The following is a 24,193-nucleotide window of genomic DNA, read 5'->3' on the forward strand; positions in this document are numbered from 1 at the left end:
TAATACCTCGCTTAAATATTTCATATGAGTTCTAATCATTAGCAATGCAACTCAATATTACGATCTAGCAGGAACTGAAAGCAAGTGATTTGATGCTTACTTTGACAAAATAAAAAATATTCCGAAAACTAGGCCAAATCTAACAACTGAACAGACTAAAGCCCTGAAAGTCATCATTAAAACCAACACTTTATAACCACAAGTATTGCAAGTTCATTCAACTCAAAGATTAGTTAAACTACGCTAACCACAAATCCAGAGCAGTTTTATATCGAAGAAGGAATGAGATGAGGAGAAGGGGGGGGGTACAATTGTCGGTAAAAAATCGTTTTCAAAACTTTTTTTTAAAAAACGCAATTTTCTGACTTTTAAAAGGTGTAATTTATCAAGCATTCCAATATTAATGAAAAACTTTAATGTCCAGAAAATGAGGGGGGAAAAATAAAACCCGAAACTAGAAGAGCATAACAATTTAATGAGCAATAAATTCGAGTATAGGGTAGTTAAACAGGGGGAAAAAACAAATAGCCACATTATATCAGCCCCTTTCCTATTCACAAAACTCAAAAATATATAAAACAAATTATGTACTCATTAACTTTTCCTATTTATATAATTTATTTTAAAAAAACTGGAAAATTTTGTGAAGGATGAAACAGCTTTGCATATTTAAAACATTTCCAAAATTACTAATTAAGATCGATACTCAGTCTTGCAAAAGATACTAGTATTTAAATGTGTCGGTTTCCATCAAGCTTATCAAAGAAATCTGCATATAAACAGGAAGAAATGAGTCATTTCTCATTCTGCTATACAATATTTTTTTCTTAATTACCGAACAGATGGCTACGAACTGACATGTAATGACACAACTGCTGCCATAAAATAAGAATATCTCGAATTAAGAAGAATCTTTGTGCTTTGAAGAACGTGAATTTAAAATTAATGCTCTTTATATGAACAAGATAAATGGAAAAAATTTTATGATGTTTGATAAGATTGAGAGTTGCATGGAAAAACGCAATTTTGAATTATGAGTATACGTTTTGACAACTACAGAGAAGATTTAGACAGAAGACAAGCAGTAAATTCGAATTAAACCATACGAATATATATAAATTTTAACGACTTTTATTAGTATACTAATTTTTTTTTATTATTTTGATGATTTTTCAACTTTTCAGTTGTTAATTTATAATTCATTATTATAAATATTACAAAATTTGGATTTTTTTTTTTTTTTTCCCCTGCAAAATTACTACTTATTTGCATAAAACTAAACTTCAATATAATCGGGTACAAAATTTAAAAACTCAAGCAGCGCATCAGAAAAAAAGAAAGGAAAATCGATTACTAAATTTCATTTCTTGCTAACATGCAACAAGTCACATTTAATAAAAGTGCATAAAAATTAATATAATTTGTAAACTATAGTGTCACAAGAAAAATATTTGGATTCTTTATTGAAGTTCAATTTTTAACTGTTCCGATCTACACGACGTGGTAAACGGAAAAACGCATCCGGACTTTACGATGTTTGCGTATCCATCAAATACTAGAACAAACTTTGACTAAAACAGCAATTAAACTCAAATTTTCTTACAAATGTCCTTTTTGAATGCACTAACAAATATATTTCCGCTTAGAGAGGATTAACTAATCTTTAGTTGATTATTTGAGTGGCGTATTCGCTGACAATAAAGCTCTTTTCTAATACATTCAATGAATCGGAAGAAGGCATGAATCAGAAGTCACTCCCATAGCCGTTAACTTTTTCTTTTTTTTTTTTCCCCTTGCGATTTTCAATTCCGTCTGTCTAGACAAATCGGCGTACATGAAACCCTTACACCCTTTCCCACCACCACTTCCGTCATCAAATAAACAGCGTATTTAAAATTATTTTTTCAGTAATGCATCATTTTATGACATAAGATTCAGTTCTCTCTCAGTCGTATAATCTACCAGACAATCTTGCTTACATGATCTAGTTTCTGCTTTTATATTTTTATGCTTTATTATCAGATATTCAGGTAAACGTGTTTCAATTATTAAGAAAAATAGAAGTAATTATACATTAATAACTTTAAGCAATTCAAAATAAGCTCCAAAAGTTCTTTCTAAAAAGAACTCGAAACTATTTCACTAAAACAAACAACCAAGCGTTTTGATTAATTCAAGTAATAATATCCAGAAGATATCCCAATTTTGAAGGGGGGAAAATGCTGTTAATTTCTTAAAACGTTTTCAAAATTGGCAAATAAATGTCTTATTTCCTAAAAGCAAAGCAAAATAAATAATTTTTTTACAAAACGAGAATGCCGAAATGTTCACTTCTCATCTTCGGAACTAGGAATAACACATAGAATTCATTACATCTAACCTAACTACTAAAGAAAGTTTGCTATAAAACCAAAAATAGTAATAATAATAAAATTATACATTGCCCTACTTTAATTACCAAAGGCATAAATCTGGATGAATTTATGAACTTTTACAGTTAATCATTTACTACTTAACCAAAGTATTTTCAAGTTAACTTGGGAGAAATATTCTCCTCTTTAACATTTAACAGACTTTCATTTCGAAACTCCAAAATCGATTGGATAAGTTTCAACTGATAAGATGAAGTCGGCAAGTTGCAGCTAGTAAAACACGTGTTTACAGTTAAATAGTACGAAAGAATACTCCAAAGCTTATTCATCACAATATCACTTTTTTTAAGTAAGAAGTGTCATTCAATTATACTCCCTTTTATCAGCAACACACTTTTCATTTTGATTGACCTGCATTTCGTTGAAATCAATAATACACTATCTAGACAGATAGATGAAAACGGTTAACAGCTACCCTTTATCGCCCGAGACACGTGTCCGTAATCTGAGAACTGTCACACATTCAGTGACAGAAGAACTTAATATATTCTCGTAGGTAGTTACCATTCAATGATGAAAAGTACTGCTTTAAATTACTTTACAGCAAACCTACTTTCATTCAGAACAGACCATACCGCTGGAACTAGCCACCACTCAAAATGATATTTAAAACATGCATCATTGCTGCTTAATTTTAAAAAAAAATGCATTTTCACAAAGCCCACAGTAATAAATTTAATGAAGCAGTCTCTTATAAAAAACACTTTTTATCCAAGTGCTAAAAGATAGAATCTTTTTATTTATTTATTCATTTTGTACTTTTAGTCAACTCATTCTTGCGAATATTGCGGGATCTTCGATTACAACCCGATGACGCAAGTAGTACGGAATCAACATTTAAAGTGACGAGGCTAAAAGAAAAATTTACTTCATAAAATAAACTTTCTACAGTAAAAGAGATGTGAAATCTTATTATTACAGTAAACCATAGATTATCAAGCCATCTATCAAATAAAATCTATTAACCGAGCCAATACTCGAAAATCGAAATGTTTTTTACATTTTTTAATAAATTCGTCAAATTTTTCAGGAGTACATCAAGATTGGCATTGGAGAAAATTTTCATAAGGCCGAAGCTTGTAAAAGATTATAGGTAAATTATCTTTTGTAACCAAGAAGCTGTTTAGAGGGGAGGAGGAACAGTTCCATCTTTAAATGCTTTATTAGAAAAGTGAGTCGATTCCATGCATTTCCATTGAAAAAGGGGCAGTGTAAAAGTCTCGGAAAGTTGCACGTTGTTGAGGGAAGCAAACATTCTTTTGAGAACACCCTTATAGAATCACAGGAAAATGAAACAGAGAGAGAGCAGATATTAAGTGGTATTCGTGAAATATCTTGTCAAGAGTTGATAATTAATAAAAGAATTAGTTAAAATGTTAATGCAACAGAGTACTTGCGATCTTCTTTTTTTAAATTTTAAATAAGTTACTTAAGAAATCTTACCAAACGAAACAAATCATGATTTAAAATTTAGTTCCCACTAAACAAGTTTTCCATTATCCGAGGAAGCTTCGTTTTAATCAGTTAGGATAATCGAGCTCCCACTGTACTTATTATTAAAAACAATTTTTACTACACAAAATTTTATTATTTATTGCACCTGATCTTATCTACAATTCTTGTATTGAAAAAATTCAAATGGTTGAATTATTGACTTTAATGGCATAAAAGTTTTGCTGACCAAGTTGCATCAAAAACTTAATAGAAATGATTATCACATTATAATTTGTCTGTCTGTATTTGAAGAAAATTATTCAAATGAAAAATTTTCAGGAATAGATAAATTTGCATCAAAAAAATTTCTCAACAAATCAGTATCAAAAATGAGAATTCCGCGTGTATCTCCCAGCATTGAGTTTAAAACGTGATATTTATGAAAATGCAAGCATTTTAAAATCATAAAATTACAAGTGAAGTAAAAACCGACCTTTCAAAATTTAAAATGATTTAAATTTTGGAATGAATTCGATGAAATTCACCGTCACGCTATTTACATTGCAAATCACATATTGTCATTAAACTTGGTGCGATGAACTTTGTTCAAGCAGACAAATTTTTATGATGAAAAATAAACTTGGGTATTCCACAGAATTTAGGTATAACACGGAATCTCTCAAATGCAACAATTCTCTTGGGGCATTCAAAAGTCAACAAAGTTAAATGCTGAAATTATTGCTCTCTCTTTAAAAATACAAGTACTTTTATCTTTTTAAAGAATTCTTATTTCTGGTATGAAATGCTATCATCATAAGGTGATAAAAACAGAAAAATAAGTTTGTACTTCAGCGATTGCGACAGAATCAATTATATCGAAAAACAAATTTAATTCAACGGCGACTAACCTTTAACCTATGAACTAACCTTTAAAAAATTATATGAGATTAAAATCTCAAGAGAAAGAATTCCCAATGCAGGAATTTTAACCAAGAACATTCTGAAAACACATACATGAGGGGAAAATACATTCTTATTTAACATGGTTTAAGTAAACTAAATTGTTTTCACTTATCTAAGAATAAAGTAGAAAGGTCAATGAATCTCAGAAAAACAACGTGCCCAAATTAAATAGTATTCAGTATTGTCAGAGCCTAGAAAATATTAAACAAAAATTGCTTTATGAGGAAAGACACGTACTTTGTTGCTGATTCCTTGTTTAAATATAGGAGGTCAATAAATATAGGAGGAAAATAATGTTGCTTTCAAATTGCAAATACTTTTTTTATAAAATTCTTTAATAGAACAAAAATTTTACAGGAAGCAATAAAATGGCTATTAATTCAATGAAATTAGATTCTTCTAAGACATGACGAGGATATGCATTAACTCGTTGATTTAAAATAACCAGACTACCGAAAAATATAGTTCTAATACAACAAATGAAAATCCAAGTACAGGAAGAATATGCAGGCGCACAGAAAAATCTCCAGCAACATTGAGTATTATTTTAAACAGCTATTTCAATCATTTATTTTATGTATATTTCATTTTAAACGCGTTTCTGGCTTTATCTTCACAGAAAGTTCAATTTAATTGTATCTGCAAGTCAAACAATTTGGTAACTCATATCTAATAATAATAAGAAGAAAAACCTCAAATAATCAACTCCAATTTCCGATTTCCCGAAAATTTTGAAACTAAAAATATTTCACAGGTATACAATCGAGTCTTCTAAAAAATTTTAATAATATTCCATAAGTAGATATTTATGAAGTGTTTCTTAAATACTGTAATTCTTTTCACATGAATTTATTTGAATTAGTTAGGATACTATGAATTGATATCCGAAAGAGGACTTTAATTCCTAAAAACATGAGATTTGAAAAGCAGCAAATCAGCTGATACAGAAAAATCATCATTGTGATTATATAAAAATCGTAGTTATTTATAGGGTATTCACAAAAGTTTTAAATAAAGACTGGTGCTTTTATGAAAAGAACTACGTGCAGAATTTGAATGTGCCAAACAAAAAACACTGTTTTCCTCTATTCCTTAAATAATGATTCGGATGAAAATTTAAACTACCAACAGTTTGCAAGCAACAAAACAGAATAGATTTATCTAGCCGTTTGTGTGGCTAGGATGCGATCGTGCTCTTCCTCGTTTCGCACTTAAAATTACTTATTTTTGGCCACGCATTGGAGTTTGCCGAACGCATCTATTTCAAAGGGAACCAACTCCAGAGCGCTGCATGGCATTTTCTGACCAAAAATATTTTATATTTATAGCATAAAAAAATTGTTTAAGAAAACATTTGTTTCATTTTACGGTTTAACCATGTGAGTGCCACGATCATTTTAATAAATCTTATCTTCTAGTTTGTAAAAACTTCTTTAGGAATCTAAAATATCAAACTTCCACATTTTTACACTTAAAGCGTGTGACAGCTAACTTTTAGTGTCTTTTTTTACAAAAATTTTTTCATATAACTAAAGATATATTAAGGAAATAAGCAACTTTAAAAGTTCTCCTCCGTTTCATAATTTTAATCTAAGTACAATTAGTGGAAAATTCGTATTCTATTGCAAATAATTCTCACCTTTGCGGTAAGCTATTTCAAAATATCTGAAAGAGGTTCGTACATTTAAAGTGAAATTTCAAGAAATGTCAGCTCATCAATCATGAAAGAAATTTAAGAATTTCAGAAAAGTAATTCCTGGAGACGCGAGATTTCATAAATGGATTTAATTGTTTATAATTAGTTAAGATTAAACGGAAGAATAATGCTAGGCAGAAATCAGTGTCACATCGGATTTCATTTCTTTCTCTAGATGTCAAAGATCATCAATACAAATTAAACACAAAGACAAAGCGCGAGAAGGACATATTTATTATTTTTTTAATGACCTTTTTTCGAAGGTTAAGTTATCAAACTGATTTTTCCTTCAATTCCAAGCTGAATGTTTAATCTTTAAATTAAGAATGATTCTGAAAGAACCATTCAGATCAAGAATCTGAAAGACGCATAATTTCAAGTCTGCATAGTTAAAAAGCGTATAAAAGTGATTGCAAAATAAATCGTGTTGTAAAAAGTACATGAACTCAAAAACGTACAGACATTCACATATTTGGGTAACAGAAAATCCAACAGGATTTCAAAAATTAACATTTAAGTTGAAAATTATTGCGTTTTTAATAAAAATCCATAGAAAGACCACGAAAGTATTGTGATTATAGCTGCTGAATAAATAAATAAATGAAATTAAAAAATTAATATAATGGGTAAAAGGAATCTGATAATAGAATATATTCTGGGTTTAAAGACTAAATTACTCCGTTATAAGTCTTTGTAAACTAAATTAGCCGCATTAATCTGTTAGCCAAGAAACGACTGCTGTTCCAACAAGTTACACAATGAAATATTTCATCATAATCCCGACAAATTAATATTTCGCGACAATGAAAAGCACGTCTTCTTTAAAAGAATAGGTGTCTAACCTAGTATGTAAAACACGCAAATACCACAGAAGAAAGAGCATAACTTATATAAAAAGGCGAGTATTCTTAATTTTTTTTAAATTCAGAAAAGTCAGACAAGTAAATAATTCAAACGATGAGACAAACTATACTATTTTCTGAAAGATGCAGCCAACGTAAGTTATATTTGAAATTATGCAAGAACTAGCATTCATCTAGCTGAAAGAAGCAATACATAGTTCAACAAGCAACACCAGGTATCTCGATTTTTTAAATTCAGTTTAAGGAAGAAAAAGAAACTCAATTTTTTGTAACCAATAACTAAACTGAATCAGACACCGTGCCGGATCTGAGGTGAAGGTGATCTTTCATGATAGGAACCTCGGACACGTGCGAAAATGTACATTAAATTACGATGATTCCACCCCAATACGTACAGTAAGCACTACTACAACCGGACAAGGATGTCACACGCATTTACCGTTTGAATAACTTTAAAACCGTTGCTAATATGATGGAGGCACATGCGATCACTTGGTATAAAACACTTATTTTTGCATATATATAATCGAATATCTATACCATCCTTATATGGGTCCACTGAATATAATTTTCTTTCACTCTCCTAAGTGTAGTTACCAATTTCAAACGTGATTTGTACGTCTATTTCGCTCCCAGGATGCAATTGAATGACATCCGCTCACACATTTACATGGTTCTGAGGTTTATTTCAGGCTAGATGACAGTTGTGTCGTCACAGCTTCGGAGGGTTGCCTTGCTCACGATAGAGGGCACATTACTTCACCAAGCGGTGAGAGAAAAAATAACTAAACATCTGTCGGCGAAATTTCAAGTGTTCCGCTTCATAAGTTGCCTACGGATTTTCTTGTATTTGAGGCGTATTTAAAAATGAGCCAGAAAAGGAAATTATTTGGCCTTCAAATGTTTAATATTTTAAAATACGAACTTTTATATGGTAGAAAGTAATTCCCTTTTGAGTCATTTCAGCAATATTATATTGGACTATAATGAAGAAACGTTCCATAACATTAAACCCAAATGATAAAGTCTAATTTACATTATAAACTGTCACAAAAAAAAATAGTTTTTACAACAATATTTTAATCTAAGGTTCGTTCAAGGAACATGAAAAATCTTAATTTTAAAAAATAATGAAAGATCACCAAATATAAAACTTCTTTAATATAAGGATAAGATAAATACCGAAAATTAAATTTAATTATTAATCGTTGTTATTCTATTGAGTAAATCAAATATTATACAAATAGAAGAGTTTTTGCAAGGGAAATATACAAATAGTTTTATATTTGTCGACACGCAGTTTACATATTCTTCACATACAAACAATGCAATTCACAGAATTCTACGATTTAAAATGGTAAAAGTGTAAATTTCTGTAATTTAATTTTCCGGAAGAATAACCGATTCTCATTCACTGCCGCAAATTTCGTTTTCTGAAAATACCAAGATCAAAGGTTTTGTAAAATAAAAAAATCTTCTCTTACCTCTTCCCATACTTCTATTTTAAAGCAATATATTAAACAGTAAAGGGTTAGTTTTCAATGCAAAGAAAAGTATATCTTACCTGCAATTCACACCAAGCCACAGCGACACCCGTCAAGGTATCCAAGCCTTTGTAAACAGTTTTGAAAGATCCTCGGCCAATTTCTTCTTCGAATTTTAGGAATCTCCCATCGGGAGAAGTAGCTTGCGCCTTCTCAGCTTCGTCCTCACGAACCTCAGCAACAACAGTTTTGGTCACATCAACAGACTTGGAGTCCTGTGTCGATCCATCACTGTCTTGTTTGGAAGTCTCGACCGACTGACCGACAGTCGGATCACCCTCGGTCCCTATAGGGGACTTAGCCGATGGAGAACGCATTAACGTCCTTTCGTTCTCACTGCTTGGAGAAACTGGGGACGAAATTGCTGACTTATCATCATCTAAACGCGTGACGTTCTCCTCCTTATCAGATTCGCGCGTCATGGCAATTGCTAAAGATTCCTTATCACAGACTTCGCTATCCTCATTTTTCTCCTCATTCTTCGGAGTGTTCGTAAGCATGAGGCGAATATTGTAGCGAGGAGACAACTTCCGAAACGGTGGTGAGGCCTCGCTTGAAGACTCCTCATCCTTCGACTTTTCTGGCGGACTCGACTCACGATGTCCAATGCCGGCACAGACATCGTGAGGTTCCGACACTGACCTCGCTGGAGAGGCCGTTTTCCGGGCAACAAGACTCCCTGGAAGTTTCGAACTCATAGGGACGCTGGCCCGTTTCGAGGTGGTCAACGAATCAACATTGCTGCCTCCGTCCGACAAGTCAGCGGACGATACCCTCACGATGGGTCTTCGTGAAGCTTTGCTTCTGTGACTGACCACGGGTGAGGCAGTGGAGGAAGCTCGAGTGTGCCTGCCGCCGCCGGGAGAGAAGCATGTGGTATGATGCGACGACAAAACCTTAGTGTGCCGCTCAGGCGAACGGGTCTGCCGCAACTGCTTCGTTGTGGAGATGTCGCTTGCATTAGAAACAGAACGCTCCAGCTTCCCGGCGGGTGGTGGGTTGGCGGGACGATGCGGTGGAGAATGCCTGCGACGGCCCGACGACTTCTGGGCGGTTGTGCTGGCGGTGGCAGATCGACGGACATTTGACGGTGGGGTGATGCGGTTTTCATTGTGGCCCGTCCGACGCTTGTGGGTGGGACTGGGAGAATCGATGTTCTGAAATTGCTCATTTGTCGAAGCCGTGCGCTGGCGAGACATGATCAACAGGTAGATGGGACCTGTATCAGGAAAGGATGACTGCCTATAAAAAGAACATAAAAAAGCAATCATTAAAATAAATTATTCAGAAAGAGAAATATACAAATAGAAATCAAGCAGAATATAGATACGCATTTTTACTAACTATAGTTGGAGTCTAAATACATTAATCCAAATAAGGAAACATTAAATAACAATGAAGCTAAAAGAACAAACTCTAAACTGCATACATATTCCGTCTATAAGTATTAAACTGAATAAGCTGGAGCTAATTCTTTTATCAAATTAGTTCACGTTTATCTTATAACTACATATACAAAGCAATCGGTAAAGCCCTTTAAATTCAAAACAGCTTCTCGTATACCAGGGAAGTAACGTGTACCTATAGTAAAGATACTATGATGAATTTAATGGTATAGGGTACAGTATCCTCAAGCGGCAAAATAAGGAAGTAACAAAAATTAACTCAAAGTAAATCAACCAAAAAGTTCAGTTAGAAAAACGTACTCTATACCATAATAACACAGGCAAAGGTTTTATGGAGTTATCTGCAAAACTAGCAGAGATATTTGAGATTAAAATTATGAACTTTCCGTGACTTGAAAAAGGATTTGTCCGAAACTGAAAAATGTGTCTTTCAGTATTATCTGACAGTTTTTCAGAGTTAAGCAACGGCGAAATGAAAATTATGCAACGAAAAAAAAATTAACAAAAATACCTAAAAAATTTGAAAAACGCATTCGGGGGTGGGGAGTACCGGATAATACGTTTTTCTACTTCAGAACGAACTCTTTTTCAAGTCACGGGAAGTTGATAGAAATAAACGCTATTTATTATTTATAGCGTATATTTTTCTAAATGGACTTCTTTGGTCGATCTTTATTTTTTGCAACTTTATTAATTTTCCATTGTAATCTGTCTCAATAAATTCAGCATACTCACTTTACTATAAATACATGTTATTTCTCTGGTTATACGAGATACCGTTTTGAATTTAAAGAGCTTAAAAGGACTTTATCAATCACCCTGTATTTACTTTCGCAGTTAATTTAGATCTTCAAAAATTTCGAGTACTGAAATAACAAAATCATTGAATTAAAGTCTAATTGCGAACGTTTTCTTTAACGAATGAATGTATTCGTCGTAAAAGCAATAGAAGTTATTTCAACTACCAGACTATTTATACAAGTACGATTCAAGAAGCTCGTTTAGACGCACATTTCAAACAGCAAAAATAAAACTGATTGTTGCATTCTCCAATATAATTAGTCGTCTGAACCGGAATTTCGTCAGAATTTACGAAGTTAGAAGAATTTTTCTTTATCCTTTTGGCAGGAACAGAGAATTTCAAAATTTAATGACAATGAAAGCGGCGAGTCTGAAAAGAAAACCCCTAAAATATAAAGAACTTGGGATATTCGTATATGCACTTCGCCATTTTTCATCTATGTTTTGATGCGGTAAATAAAAGACCCATTTTGAAATAACACAACAAGCTATCGGAATGGAATTTGAGATGCTACCAGATTTGGAGAATACGCTAATAATTGTTCAAATTTCGTACCAGACCTACGTGAAGGCATTCCACTCACAGCTAAATTCAACTTAAACCGCATACACGGTGGATTTCATTATATGAATCAGAATCAAAACCGCAATTTTCCATTATGACATCGAAAATATTGTAAGACCACAAACTCCTTCAATTTTTTTACAAGCGGAAAATTAGATTCACTGACAACGAAGACACATTCAGGTATACGATCTAAAAAGTATATATAATTCGATACACTTTTTTTCCTTCGAAAATTAATCTGCAACTTTTAACAAACTCTGAAGATTATATATATATATATATATATATATATATATATATATATATATATATATATATATATATTCCCTCCTTTATCTGTCGAAATCAAGAAAAGTCAAAATGATGCCCGAAGGGAATTTCTCGAGTGAAAATGGTTAAAATAAGCAAGTCTCGAGTGAAAATAGTAAGGCAAGTATTCATGCAATTTATTGTCAAAACTTTTCAGGCGATAATTTAAAAAACAACTAAAAATAAGTTCTTAATAAATGCTTCCAAAATTTCATTAGTCTTCTCACGCAACAAAACTATCATAATGTAGAATTAAAAGAATAAAGTTAAAGCAAGTACTAGTATTACTAAATGCTAATTGTTTTGTGAAGCATAGGTTTCAAACCAAATTCCATTGCATAGCCCCATGCGGGATCAGGACCCAAGTTTTAAAAAGTTTGAAAGATTTCAAGAACTTAATATGCGTGCTTCCGCTGTATTGACTGCACATTTTTAAATCCTTTTACTTAACGTGTTGTATTCGATTTTTCATTGTATCCTCGTTTACTTGAATTCTTAAATTTTGTAACTATTGGTTACCGTTGACAATAAGATATTTTAATTTTAGGACTCTTTTAATTATCATATAATACATTAATTTAACCGAAAACTGATCTCAGATAAGTGGCATCATCTAGAAATTCATTTCAGAAATATATTTAAGATTAAAAAGTAGAAAATAATACAAATAATAAAGATTTTAAACATCGTTTTATTACCATAATAAAGAGTGGAAAATAATATTTTATAGAAAATCAAGCAATGAAATTGAGACATAACGTACAAATAAATTCTTGGATATTCGCTAAAAGTTTAAATATATTATAATTCACATATTGTTTACGATATACACTATTAAAACATGGCATGAATACAGGTACATTTTATAGCACATGTATTCATTTGAATAAAAATATGAACAAAATGCTAATAACAGCATAGTATTATAACTTAATTCGCTAAAAATCGTGTTAAATTTTAAAAAGAAAAATTTCAAAATATCCATATCGCTTTTAAATCTTATTCAAATGATATAAAATAACAGATGTCTTTGAAATTAACGAATACATTCATTCAAAATCAGAAAGATTTAATAAAAAAGAAACTTTGTAGTTTTGAAAATGCCATATTTTAATTGATTTTATTAGTAACAGAGAAGAAATACTCCAAAAAAATTTCACAAACATATTGGAAAAAATAGCTGCAATATTTTTTTTTTCAATAAAAATTCGAAACAATGATCTACTAACCCAAATGAAATTCCTCTGTTTCTGCATTGAATACACGTCCCAATTTTTAGCATGGTTTAGTGAATTGAAACTAGCTTCAAAAAGACGCCCACAAAACACATATAAATACTTTTAATTTACGTATTTGGATTTATAATAGCAATTCAATCTAATTACAAACAGTCTGGTTCATCAAATATGCTACGGAGAGAAGATTCAGATGTCATTCCTCTAACTTACCTTTCGAATACAAATCTAAATGTAAAATTCAATTTAATCTTTTACTTTAATTTCAATATTAAAAAAAGGGCATAGCGCTCCTTCTTCCCTAATTCACGGAAGAGAAAGGCTACATTTTCTCGAATTCCAAAGAAAAAGATTCCATTTGAAATTTTTTCCATTATTTAAACGTCAGATAACATTTAGAGAAGCATCCAAAACTGGATGTTGAACTGAAAACGAACACACTTTGAAACCAAAAAATGTCAACATCTCTACGACTGGTTCTTCAAAGTTAAATATTTTGAATACGGATAATCTGAAACAAAATTTTGAAGAGAACAGAATAACAGATATTATAACTTTGGTGAATATATTTTCAATTCTTTGTTGTCCAAATTATTTCGCAACAGGAGACTAAAATTTACAGAGGATTCAATATACGATCTCTGTTCCGATTTTGCTTTGATATGTGGTTGTGAGTTTGTAACTGCATTGCATTCACCTCAACAAATAAGACAACAAAACTGAGCAGTATAAACCTTTTATTAGTATGAGGACTGCGATTAATTGATAGAAGTTTCAATGCTGGCAAAAAAGTAGTTAACGACTTTGAATCTTTTCTGTGTATCCAAGGCAACCTTTTACGAGCAATGAATTGAAACTATATGAAGATGTGGAATTCGCATCTGAAGAAAATACGAAACAGTCATCCAAAGAAGTGAAAAATCTAACAAGAAGTTAAACTTGTGCTGTGTCGGTAGACGATATGTGGCAAAAACGGGGCCACATATCACTAAATGGTTGTGTTTCAGCTATCTCCATTGATTCGAGGAAAGTCTTAGATGTGAAAGTTATATCCCAATATTGTAAAATGCGTCAAACCAAGAGTAAAGAAAAGCACGTGTGTTCTCATTACAAAAGTTCATCTGAGAACATGGAAGCAGTTGCGGCTTATCGAATTTTCGAGAGACCAGTTGAAAAGCGAAACCTGAAGTAGAATGAATACTACGTCGATGGAAATTCAAAGGCTTTCTTGCAAGTTAGACATTTATGAGTAAAGATACTGTCACGAAGTTAGAATGCATCAGCCATATTCAAAAGAGAGTAGGGTCTCGTTTAAGAAAATTAACGAAGGAAACAAAAGGACTAGGTGGAAAGGCAAACTGATAATTTTATCGGCAAGTTACAATATTATTATGGAGCCACTCGCGCTAACGCTGGAAACCTTAAAAACATGCTGTCAGCTGCAATAGCTGCTTTTTTTTTTATATTGCTGTTCGAGTAATCAAACGCCAATGCATGGGCAGTGTTCCGAGGGTCCCAAAAGTTGGGGCAAATACAAACGAGCATTCCATGATGGAAAAAATTTATTAGAAAAATCATCAGGAATCTCAGATACAATAATAAAGAAAATAAAGCCAGTTTATTTAGAAATCTGGGACCAATAACTGTTAAAAAAGTGTTCACATGAAATGGCATAGAATAACAATGAGTCATTCAACAATATTCTGTAGAATGTGTTATCGAAAGAAAATTTTGTACAGCTTCGAAAACTTATTAGGTTCTAAGATAGCAGTTTTGCTATTCAATTCTGGTTATATGGGGCTGATGCCTGTATTTAACTATCTGGATATAAAACTTCAATTAGAAATGATGATTTTAAAAAAAACCTACAAAGAATTTGATATTAAGAAAGTTTCGAAATCAAAGCGGCACGGACAATCCAAAGTAAAACTATCAAGAAAAATATTAAAAACTAAAAGAAAATCAAATTAACTAAAAATGAAATCAAGAAAGGCTTGATTGACAAATATGGTGAACTTAGCTTATTAAAATACGTTTATAATTATTATTATTAATCTTTTTTTTTAATTTTAAAAAGTTTACGTTTTTTGGAAAACTACATTTTTGATTTCTTTGTATTACGAATTTCATTTCTTATAGTTTTTCTAATATTCAAATAAAATTTTACCACAATGTTTTGTGCATTACTAGGTATGTTCTGAATCTCAATATAGCTTGTAAGTATGTAATTATTATTTTATTTGAAAATTTGATGACTTATTTTTCTGTAAAATCATGTATATAAAAACTACGGCGCGTCTCAGTAACTTTAAGAGGTATTGCAAATATTCTGCTTCAAAACATAGGTAAATGTGTAACAAAGATATTATAGAAATAAAAATTGAAGTAAACTTATTAAAGTTTGTTATATGAAATTTAGCGTAAACATCAATTTTTACTAAATTTTGACCACATATGACCAACATATGGGGGGAAAACCCATAAAAATGTTATTTGAATTCACATTGTTATACATCACTGTAATTGGAAACATGAATGTGTCATAAAAATTTCCTTTTTTCTTTTTCAAAAAATGTGGTCTTGAAGGTAGGCACATACCTTAAGTCATTAGCGGCAAAATACCATACCATGAAGTAGATGGATAACAATTGGTACTCCTGTATATACTGAAAACTAATTGTGGGATCTGATTCCAGTTCCTTGGGGGAAATGTTGAACAAAAGGTTTGCTAATTACTTTTCCTGCACTACAGCATCCCGGCAGTACATACTGCTTTCAATGTACTTCATTCCGCTATAGTTATTCCGGCATTTTACAGCTAATGTTTTGTCCCGTTAAAATCGAATATGTGCACCAAGACTTAGCTCCAACATTCGGGACATAGATTGCCATTCTGAACTGTTTTTAGAAGAATGTGTCTCACTTGGAATTAAATCTCCAGCAGCCACCTTCACCGCAGTAAACAATTCATTGTTAAAGTGTACATCAGCCCACCAAGTTTTAAATACTGCAGATTAAGAGTACAATCAGAGGACAAAATCTTCAGCCATCTTTCTCTCCATGTCTTAAACCACTTTATTAAACTATATTTCTTCCAGATCTATTCCTAAAAGCAATATCCTTTAAAATTCCTTTTAAGAATATGGGAGAATTTTCCCCCCTCTTTTTTTCGAAAAAGTTAAAAAGACTATTCGAGTGAACAAACGTTCAGTATTGCAAAATCTAATGTTTACGCTTAATGCTTCAAAACGACAAATTATTTAATAACCAATTCTAACCCAGAATGTTCTTCGATAATCTGAAAAATATTCGATTATCAAAAACCGTAGCAATAATAGAAAAGGAAAGAAGATCCAGATTTAGCTTTAAAATATTATACTTCCACGAATTTTAATGTATTTTTTATTTTAAGAATTCATTAGTCGCTACAACTAAAAATAAAAGCGTTTCTCATACTATCTGCCAATCTTACAACTTTAAATTAAGAGCAAATCAATACCATTTATTTAAAACAAAACAGACAAGCTCATAATATGAATACTAAATCGTATGATAATTAAATCTAAAAGTCACCTACTACCGTTAAATTAAATAACCAGTCATAGATGAGGCCTCATTTATTGGACCGAATATCGATTGGCAAAGTAAGGCAAATCTACGGGATTTGACAACGTAGAAAACAGCACACAGGGAAGTAATGTTACATACCAAACGAAAAGTAAAACAAAAATGGACGGTTTATTGCTAAATTCGGACTGAAAAATAGAAAATGGAATATACACTTTTCACGATGATGGGAATATTTTTAATTACATAAAATCGATGACAAAGGGAGGAAAACTTTCATGCTTCAGTGCTTTCTCGTGATTAAAAAAAATCGATTTTTGATAATAATCAAGTTTTGAGAATGGTCGTTATTAAAATTTATCAACAGGTTTGAAACGGAGAAGTTCCAGTCTCACAAAACAAAACATTTAAATGCGTTATTTCTCATCAAACCTGCAGATATTCAGGACAGGTTCAATGCACTTCTCAAAAGGATGAGGGGGGGGATAGTGTAGACTAAAAATAGCACTAAAAGATATTAAAGTTTTGCGTTGTAATAAAAAAATTATTAATATAATACTAATATTAAATATAATGCATCTTATATATCAATACCATAGCTTTTAATTGAAGCTAATCATGCATTCATTTTTATGTGTAATAAATTTCTGTAGCTTTTTTCAATAAATGCCTTTTCACCAATTCGAAACAAACGTCTATGTTTCACATAATATACATTCCGTAATTTTTATTTCCCTCAATCTATCTAAGAAATAAAATGGTAATTCACGATTGTTATACACAAATTCCTTAATACTCATAACGCCTGTAGTTTCATAATTGCATGAAAACTTCTAAAAATCAGAAAAAGTCATCTTTAGACAACACTGTTCCTCAATTAGAAATATCTTCGATATGAAGAGAAAAGTGTCGTTCAAAAAAAAAAGGAAAACTTACAAGCTGATAAATGCTTCTTACACACTTAAATAAAAGCAAAATAATGATTTTTTAAAATTTATATGGAGGATTCTACGAAATACTTTGGTTTTGGCCAGTCTGAACAAGATAATATATGCAATATCAGATATCTACCACAACAAATAAAAATGCCAGATTATGTGGTCTCTGAGAAAAGAGCAAATGAATAAAAACAAAAAAAGATATGCAATTTGTGTATCATACTAGATAGAGAACAAATTTTCCTGGTTACTATTTTTAGATCATTAGTCTAAAAATAAATCCCAAGAATGGAAAACGTTATACTAAATTTGGTCCTATTTTAAAGAAACAGAAGAACTGTTGGGGCATCTCCGAATCGTAATTATACTAACAACAAAATTCTGAAATGGTATTTTAATACCAAATTAATCAATACAACTCAACTGAATATAAACTAATAACGTTTTCTTTGTTTTTCAGAAAAAGAAGTTAAGAAACAGTGCATTTACATACTATATACCCCAACTAAAAAATAAATTGCCAGTAAAACCAATATATATGCATCTAATAACTATTATTGAGGAGTACAACTTAGAGTAGAAGTCAAGATTAGTACCTGATGTCCTGGAGTCAAGCATCAAACCTGCAACCCCCCCCCATTAGACATATGCCCCTGACATTGGGAAGTTTGCCAAGTGCAGCTGTACTAATGTAACCATAAGGCAGTTGGCTCAGAACCAACACTATGGCAGACAACTAGACTATTTTTTTTCTATTGCTGTAAAAATAGTAATCAGTTTTTAAATAATAGTATTGAGTTAAAAATATTGATAGAATTTTTCTCCTGAACATATTACATTTCTTTGACAGTCCTTTTTCTTCCTGATATCACAGTTATTAAAACATAACACTTTAGATTTACTTCTAAAACAATAAGAGGAAAACATTTTCATATTTATATTTTATTTTATATAATCTAATGGGAAAAATAATACAAGATAAGACAAAACACCTTTCCATACATATAAATAAAATCAAAAACAACATGCTAAAATTCGAATGTTGTAGAGGCATCTGAATTTCAAGTAGTCAACATTACCTAAGGTAAATCATCAAACAAACTAGACCAACTTCTTGGCTTCTTATAAATAAATAGTAATATCTAAAACCAATTCTAATTCCTAAAATTAAAATATATTCCATGATTAATCAGCAACAGTTTAAAATCAATCCCAATATAAAAAATTAGCTTTAATCAAAGTATGCATCTAAATTTCTAGGTATGTTGCATACAATGGCATAACTAGAGTATGGTTCCTTAAGCAAATGCTTAGGAATGTTAGAAAGATGCTTTATGAAGAGAAAAATGTTTGCCATTGAAAAGATCAGATACAGCAGTATATATATCACTGCAACACCATGTGTTGGGAAGGGGGCTATTATCATAGGACCCTGTCATTTTATTAATCCTGCTACTCGTATAATTATGCTCCTCGGCTGCAACATTAATCTAGCACCTTTTTCACATTCTTGATATTTGACTGAGACATAGACAATATAATAAACATTCATGAGTGACCAGATCAAATTATTTTGAAATTAAAAAAAAAGTGAGACTAGCACAAGTCAAATGTAATGATCAAAATCAAATCAGAACCAGTTCATGAATGTAATAAAGTAAAGTACATCCATTAAATAAATACGTTTAAACCTTTAATTCAAGCTGTATAAATTAAAAATAGATATTATTACAAATATATAAACAAACTAATACTAGCCTCTTATCTTAAATGTAATGTATAATGCATGTTTATAACAAAGTAAGAGTAATTATAAGAACCATTAAAAATTAAATAGTTGAACATTCTAAATTTTATTCAATTATTTAGGTATTATTATTCATCTGTATATCACAAAAAATATTTAAATTTAAGAAGTTAAATGCTTGAAGTTTTGTAAATCAATCAGCAACTAACCATGAACATCAAAACAGAATACAGACATCGTAGTAAAAGATTATCTCAGCTTTGAAAGAGTTCTTATTACTCGAATATACTTCTCCATAACAGATTGAATTTTATTCAAAAAGGAGAATCATTTTTTTAAAATCAGTTATTAACCATAAACTATAATAATACATATTAATAAATCTAGGGAAACCCCAGAAAAAAATCATGATGAAAAGAGAATATTTCTTTTAAGTTGGTCAACAGGTTTACAGGTTAGATCCAAGCACTGATATTACATTATAAATTGTCTAAACAAAAAATATAAGTAATCTTTAGACATCTCATATATATTATCAACTCTTGGTTAAATAAAAAAGCAATGCATTCCCAAAAGAGTGTGATCAAACTAGATAACCAAAAAGCGTAAACCACTATGAGATTATAAAATCTCGGCATAAATAAAATGAAAACATATTAAAGACCTACAGTACACATATATGTCAACCAGACAAATTGGAAGGGGGAGAGAAATTAGAAAATCTACTAAAGAACGTGCTTTAAAAAAAAGTAAAGGTAACAAAAGTGTCATTTCAGTTCTTTCAGGCACAAAATATTAGAAAATAAAAAGACCCATATGGTAAAAAAATTTTATTTCATCTTAAATTAAACAAGATTGGTTTAATTTTATTAATAAAGAAATAACAAAAATAAAAAGAATTAAATCAAGTTTTTTACCATATGGTGCAAATCAAATTGTTCAAACATGCCACATAGGTTCATGAATAATAATTAAAAAGGATGGTAAAAAAATTATCCCACCATGCATATTTACACATTTAAAAAAATGAAGTAATTTTAATACCACCTTGGTTTAAAGAGTTAAGAAATGCCAACATTTTTACTGAACACGAAAGATATATTATTGAACAATTAAGAAAATATTAGTATGTTTTAAAAGCATTTTTTATATCTAGTATATTATAAAGTTTAAATTCAGCTGAAGATCAGAAGACCCAAAATCATGAAATGCTTTGTAAATATTTGGAACAGTTTCAAACAATTATCTTTTGGAAGTGAATATTTAACAAGCAGCATCTGAAATATTTTTTTAACAAAAGATATTAAAAGTAACTGCAATGCAAACTTCATTTTGATGCAGATGATATACAAATTATGCTAATTATACAGCAATAGTTATACTTTCCAATAATAAATTTTAACAATGAAGAGCATAAAGACACCTTAAATCTAGAATAACTAATAAATACTAGTTCAAACCAAGTACGATAATCTATAGACTTCAATCATTGAATAAAAAAAAGATATTTAACCTACAAGTAGCATTAAATAAAAAGTATAACTTATGTAGCATATCACAATAAGTAAATAACCAACATATAATCATAAATTTCAACTAGTTTAGAGCTTCTTAAACTATGGACTGATTTTTAATAAGGGTAACATGGTAGAAGTTTGATATTTATAAAAATTTAGCAATTTAATTTTTTCAGATTCTGTAACAAAAAAGGAAAAAACTAAAATAAGAAAATTACATTTATTTAGAAATTTTCATTAAAATAAGCATTATTTTTAAAAGGACATCCTTCTCATTATTATTAAATAATTTTTTGTTTACAGATTAATGTCAGCCCCCCCCCAAAAAAAAAACCAAGCTAGGTGGCATTGAAAAAAGTTTACAGACAGAAAACTGGGTTATAATTTTTTTTTATCCAAAAAAAGATACAGTATTCCTAAATACTTCTACAGATTCGGCAGGATGCAAGACAACACATGTATATGTGGGGAAAATAGGCTCAGTTCAACATTACATAATAGAATGTGTCAAACTCAAAGAAATTAGAGGGAAACTCATTATAAATAATAAATTTAACACAATATTACAGTATCCTGGAAATCTAAAAATATTCAAAGAAATGATGCAATTAGCCTTTCCAATTACCGATTAACCTTTCTAGCCTTTTTACGAACAACAGATTAAAGAATCTTTGAATTTTTGTTGGCCGTTGTTCTTTAATGCAAAAGTTGAATAGTTAATGATACATAACAGCCAGTCACAATAATCCTTGTTTATACGGCTTAGTTCTGTAATAAAGGTGTGACTGGCCGTAATTAAAAAAGAAAAATGTCATTTAGTTATGTACTAAAAAAAAATTCAATGAAGATCAGATTTAAAATTTAATTCCATAACATTTTTATGAAACAAAAGAAGATTTTAAATTTTTCTGCTGAAAGAATTATATATTAATTTTAAATCCTGCATATAAAATATATTTAGCAATATGTATCGAATCCATAAATCCAGTATAAGCAAAATTAAGAACTAAAAAGTCAAAATAGAGTTTATATTGCACCAATATTCATTGGAATATAAAAAGAGAAATTAATATTCTTTCTAGGTGTATTTAATAAATTGTGGAATTAAAGCATATGCTACAAACGCACACTTGAAAGTAAAAAGTCAGAATAACAGGTTTTTATTTATATCATGTATTATTTTTCATAAAGCAATGTTTGAAATTTTAAATATTTCAGAAATAAGCATTAATTACATAACAAGAGATTATCCTTAAACCTTATGTTATTACTTTATCTAAAAACTAATTCATATTGAAATATCAACCACATGATATTAAATAGATTATATATTTAAAAAAAAATCACTGGAAAAATTAATTTAACTAAACAGAACTACTTGAAACTAATTCTGGGCACAAAATAAAATTTTCAGTTTCCTTTGAAAGTATAATAAAAAAATGTCAAGGTATTCATTTTACACAAAACTCGGAATCAATAATTGAACACTTCAAAAAAAAAAAAAAAAAGCTGAATAACTAAAGCTGTCAGATTAACATTTTATTATATTGTCAAAAACATGTGAGTATTAATGTTTTTCTTAATGCTCTAAATTTCTTAAAGGAAAAGATACCCCAAAAATTTAGCCAATAATGTTATGATTTCTGCCCCTTAACTCATCAGAGTAAGTTAACAATGCCACAATACATAGTTTCCTACACATTAATATATAATTGTTTGTCATATTGATGTACAGTACATATAACATTACAGTTTATCAATAACATATACGCAAAAGAAACGAATATATGTCTGAATTTCGATGTTTTGATATAAACATTTAAGAAGTATTCGATTCGTAAAAATGATCTTCCCTTCTAATAAAATTGACAAATTTGCATTACTTAAATGTTTAAATATGTGATAAACACAAACTTTAATTATTATAACTATAAACAACCACATGAACATGTACGAAAATCGTACATTTTCGTACACAGTGCACGTTCGTTCAATTTTCTCCCAGAAAGAAGCATAAAAAAAATTGGACTAAAAATTAACTTAAACACTTTATTATTTCAAAAGCAAACGCGCAGAATAAAAAAAAAATTTATACATTCGATTTTCTTGAAAAAAAAATCAAAAATTAAAAATAGACGAAAAAAAAAATCGAAACCAAACACAAACATCATTTCTACAGAAAATACACACGATTTTTAGACAGTTTCATATCAATTTTGAATATCTAAATAATTAAAATAAAAAAGAAAGAAATGCAGACATTTTAAACTGTTCTTTAGACGAAAACAATAAGAAATTATGTGCAAGAAACTTAGCATAATTTAGAAGAAAAATATAAATAATTTAGAAATTCAAACAGTAAAAATGATATTAAAGCATCAAAAACATCGGCAAATTTTATTGAAATATTAGAAAATAAAAGAAATGAAATGAACATAAATAACTCAATATTTAATTTGATACTTCAAGGCGTGACAGAACCTACATTTCTCTTATTATACAAGTAATATTAAGAATAATCTAAAAAAAAAATTATGACAAAAATAAATATATAAAGTTTATCTACGTCACTTACCGATAAGAAAAAATTTCGGCCAAATCATAGCGAAATCTTAATTACATTAGAACATCGTATTCCTCAGAAACCCCAGCTCTAACGAATGTAAACGAAAACGAAGGTAATCTCCTAATAAAAATTTAGCTCTGGAAAAAAAATCATCAAAAGCATCTGCAGAGATTACTGATGCCACTCAACGAAAATCGTAAGAAAACATTATAAAAAATATGTGACTGTTTTATTTCTTTTTGTGAAACAGCCAATAAGAAAGGAGAATATCAAGGTTAAAAAAAATCTCTCGCTCTATTCATCTATAATAATTGATTAAAAGCATACTTTCATATTTTAGATTTATATTTCATTTTAAAATTCCTCAAGCGGTTCAAATTTGAACTATACTTTTGTTAACGAAGGAAATTATCACATGTGCTCGATTCCTCCAATGATCATTCTTGGTTTAAAACACGTAAGCATTCTGCATTGTAATTATACAAAGGTAGTTAATATTATTATTTATATTCTTTATTGACTTTATAATATTTATTTTCGTCTTTCTAAATAAAATATAAATTTATGTGGCTAATGATGATTTATAATAATCTTTTACCAAAACACT

At 30.2% G+C, this 24,193-nt stretch overlaps 1 protein-coding gene across 3 annotated transcripts in view; it reads right to left on the reverse strand.

The window, feature by feature from the left end:
• The window catches only part of LOC129960139 (serine/threonine-protein kinase WNK1-like), a 177,632-nt gene extending 153,926 nt beyond the window's left edge, over nucleotides 1-23,706 (reverse strand). For all 3 annotated transcript variants that reach the window (XM_056073316.1, XM_056073315.1, XM_056073314.1), the window contains exons 1-2: nucleotides 23,596-23,706; nucleotides 8,953-10,174 (exon numbers count right to left, since the gene is read on the reverse strand). In XM_056073316.1, the coding sequence (XP_055929291.1) occupies nucleotides 8,953-10,131 (1,179 nt within the window). In that variant the 5' untranslated portion in view covers nucleotides 10,132-10,174; nucleotides 23,596-23,706. The remainder of the gene's footprint in view (nucleotides 1-8,952; nucleotides 10,175-23,595) is intronic.
• Between the last annotated feature and the right edge of the window lie 487 nt (nucleotides 23,707-24,193).

This window comes from Argiope bruennichi, chromosome X2 (genome assembly GCF_947563725.1).
Source record: "Argiope bruennichi chromosome X2, qqArgBrue1.1, whole genome shotgun sequence".
Classification (NCBI taxonomy): domain Eukaryota; kingdom Metazoa; phylum Arthropoda; class Arachnida; order Araneae; family Araneidae; genus Argiope; species Argiope bruennichi.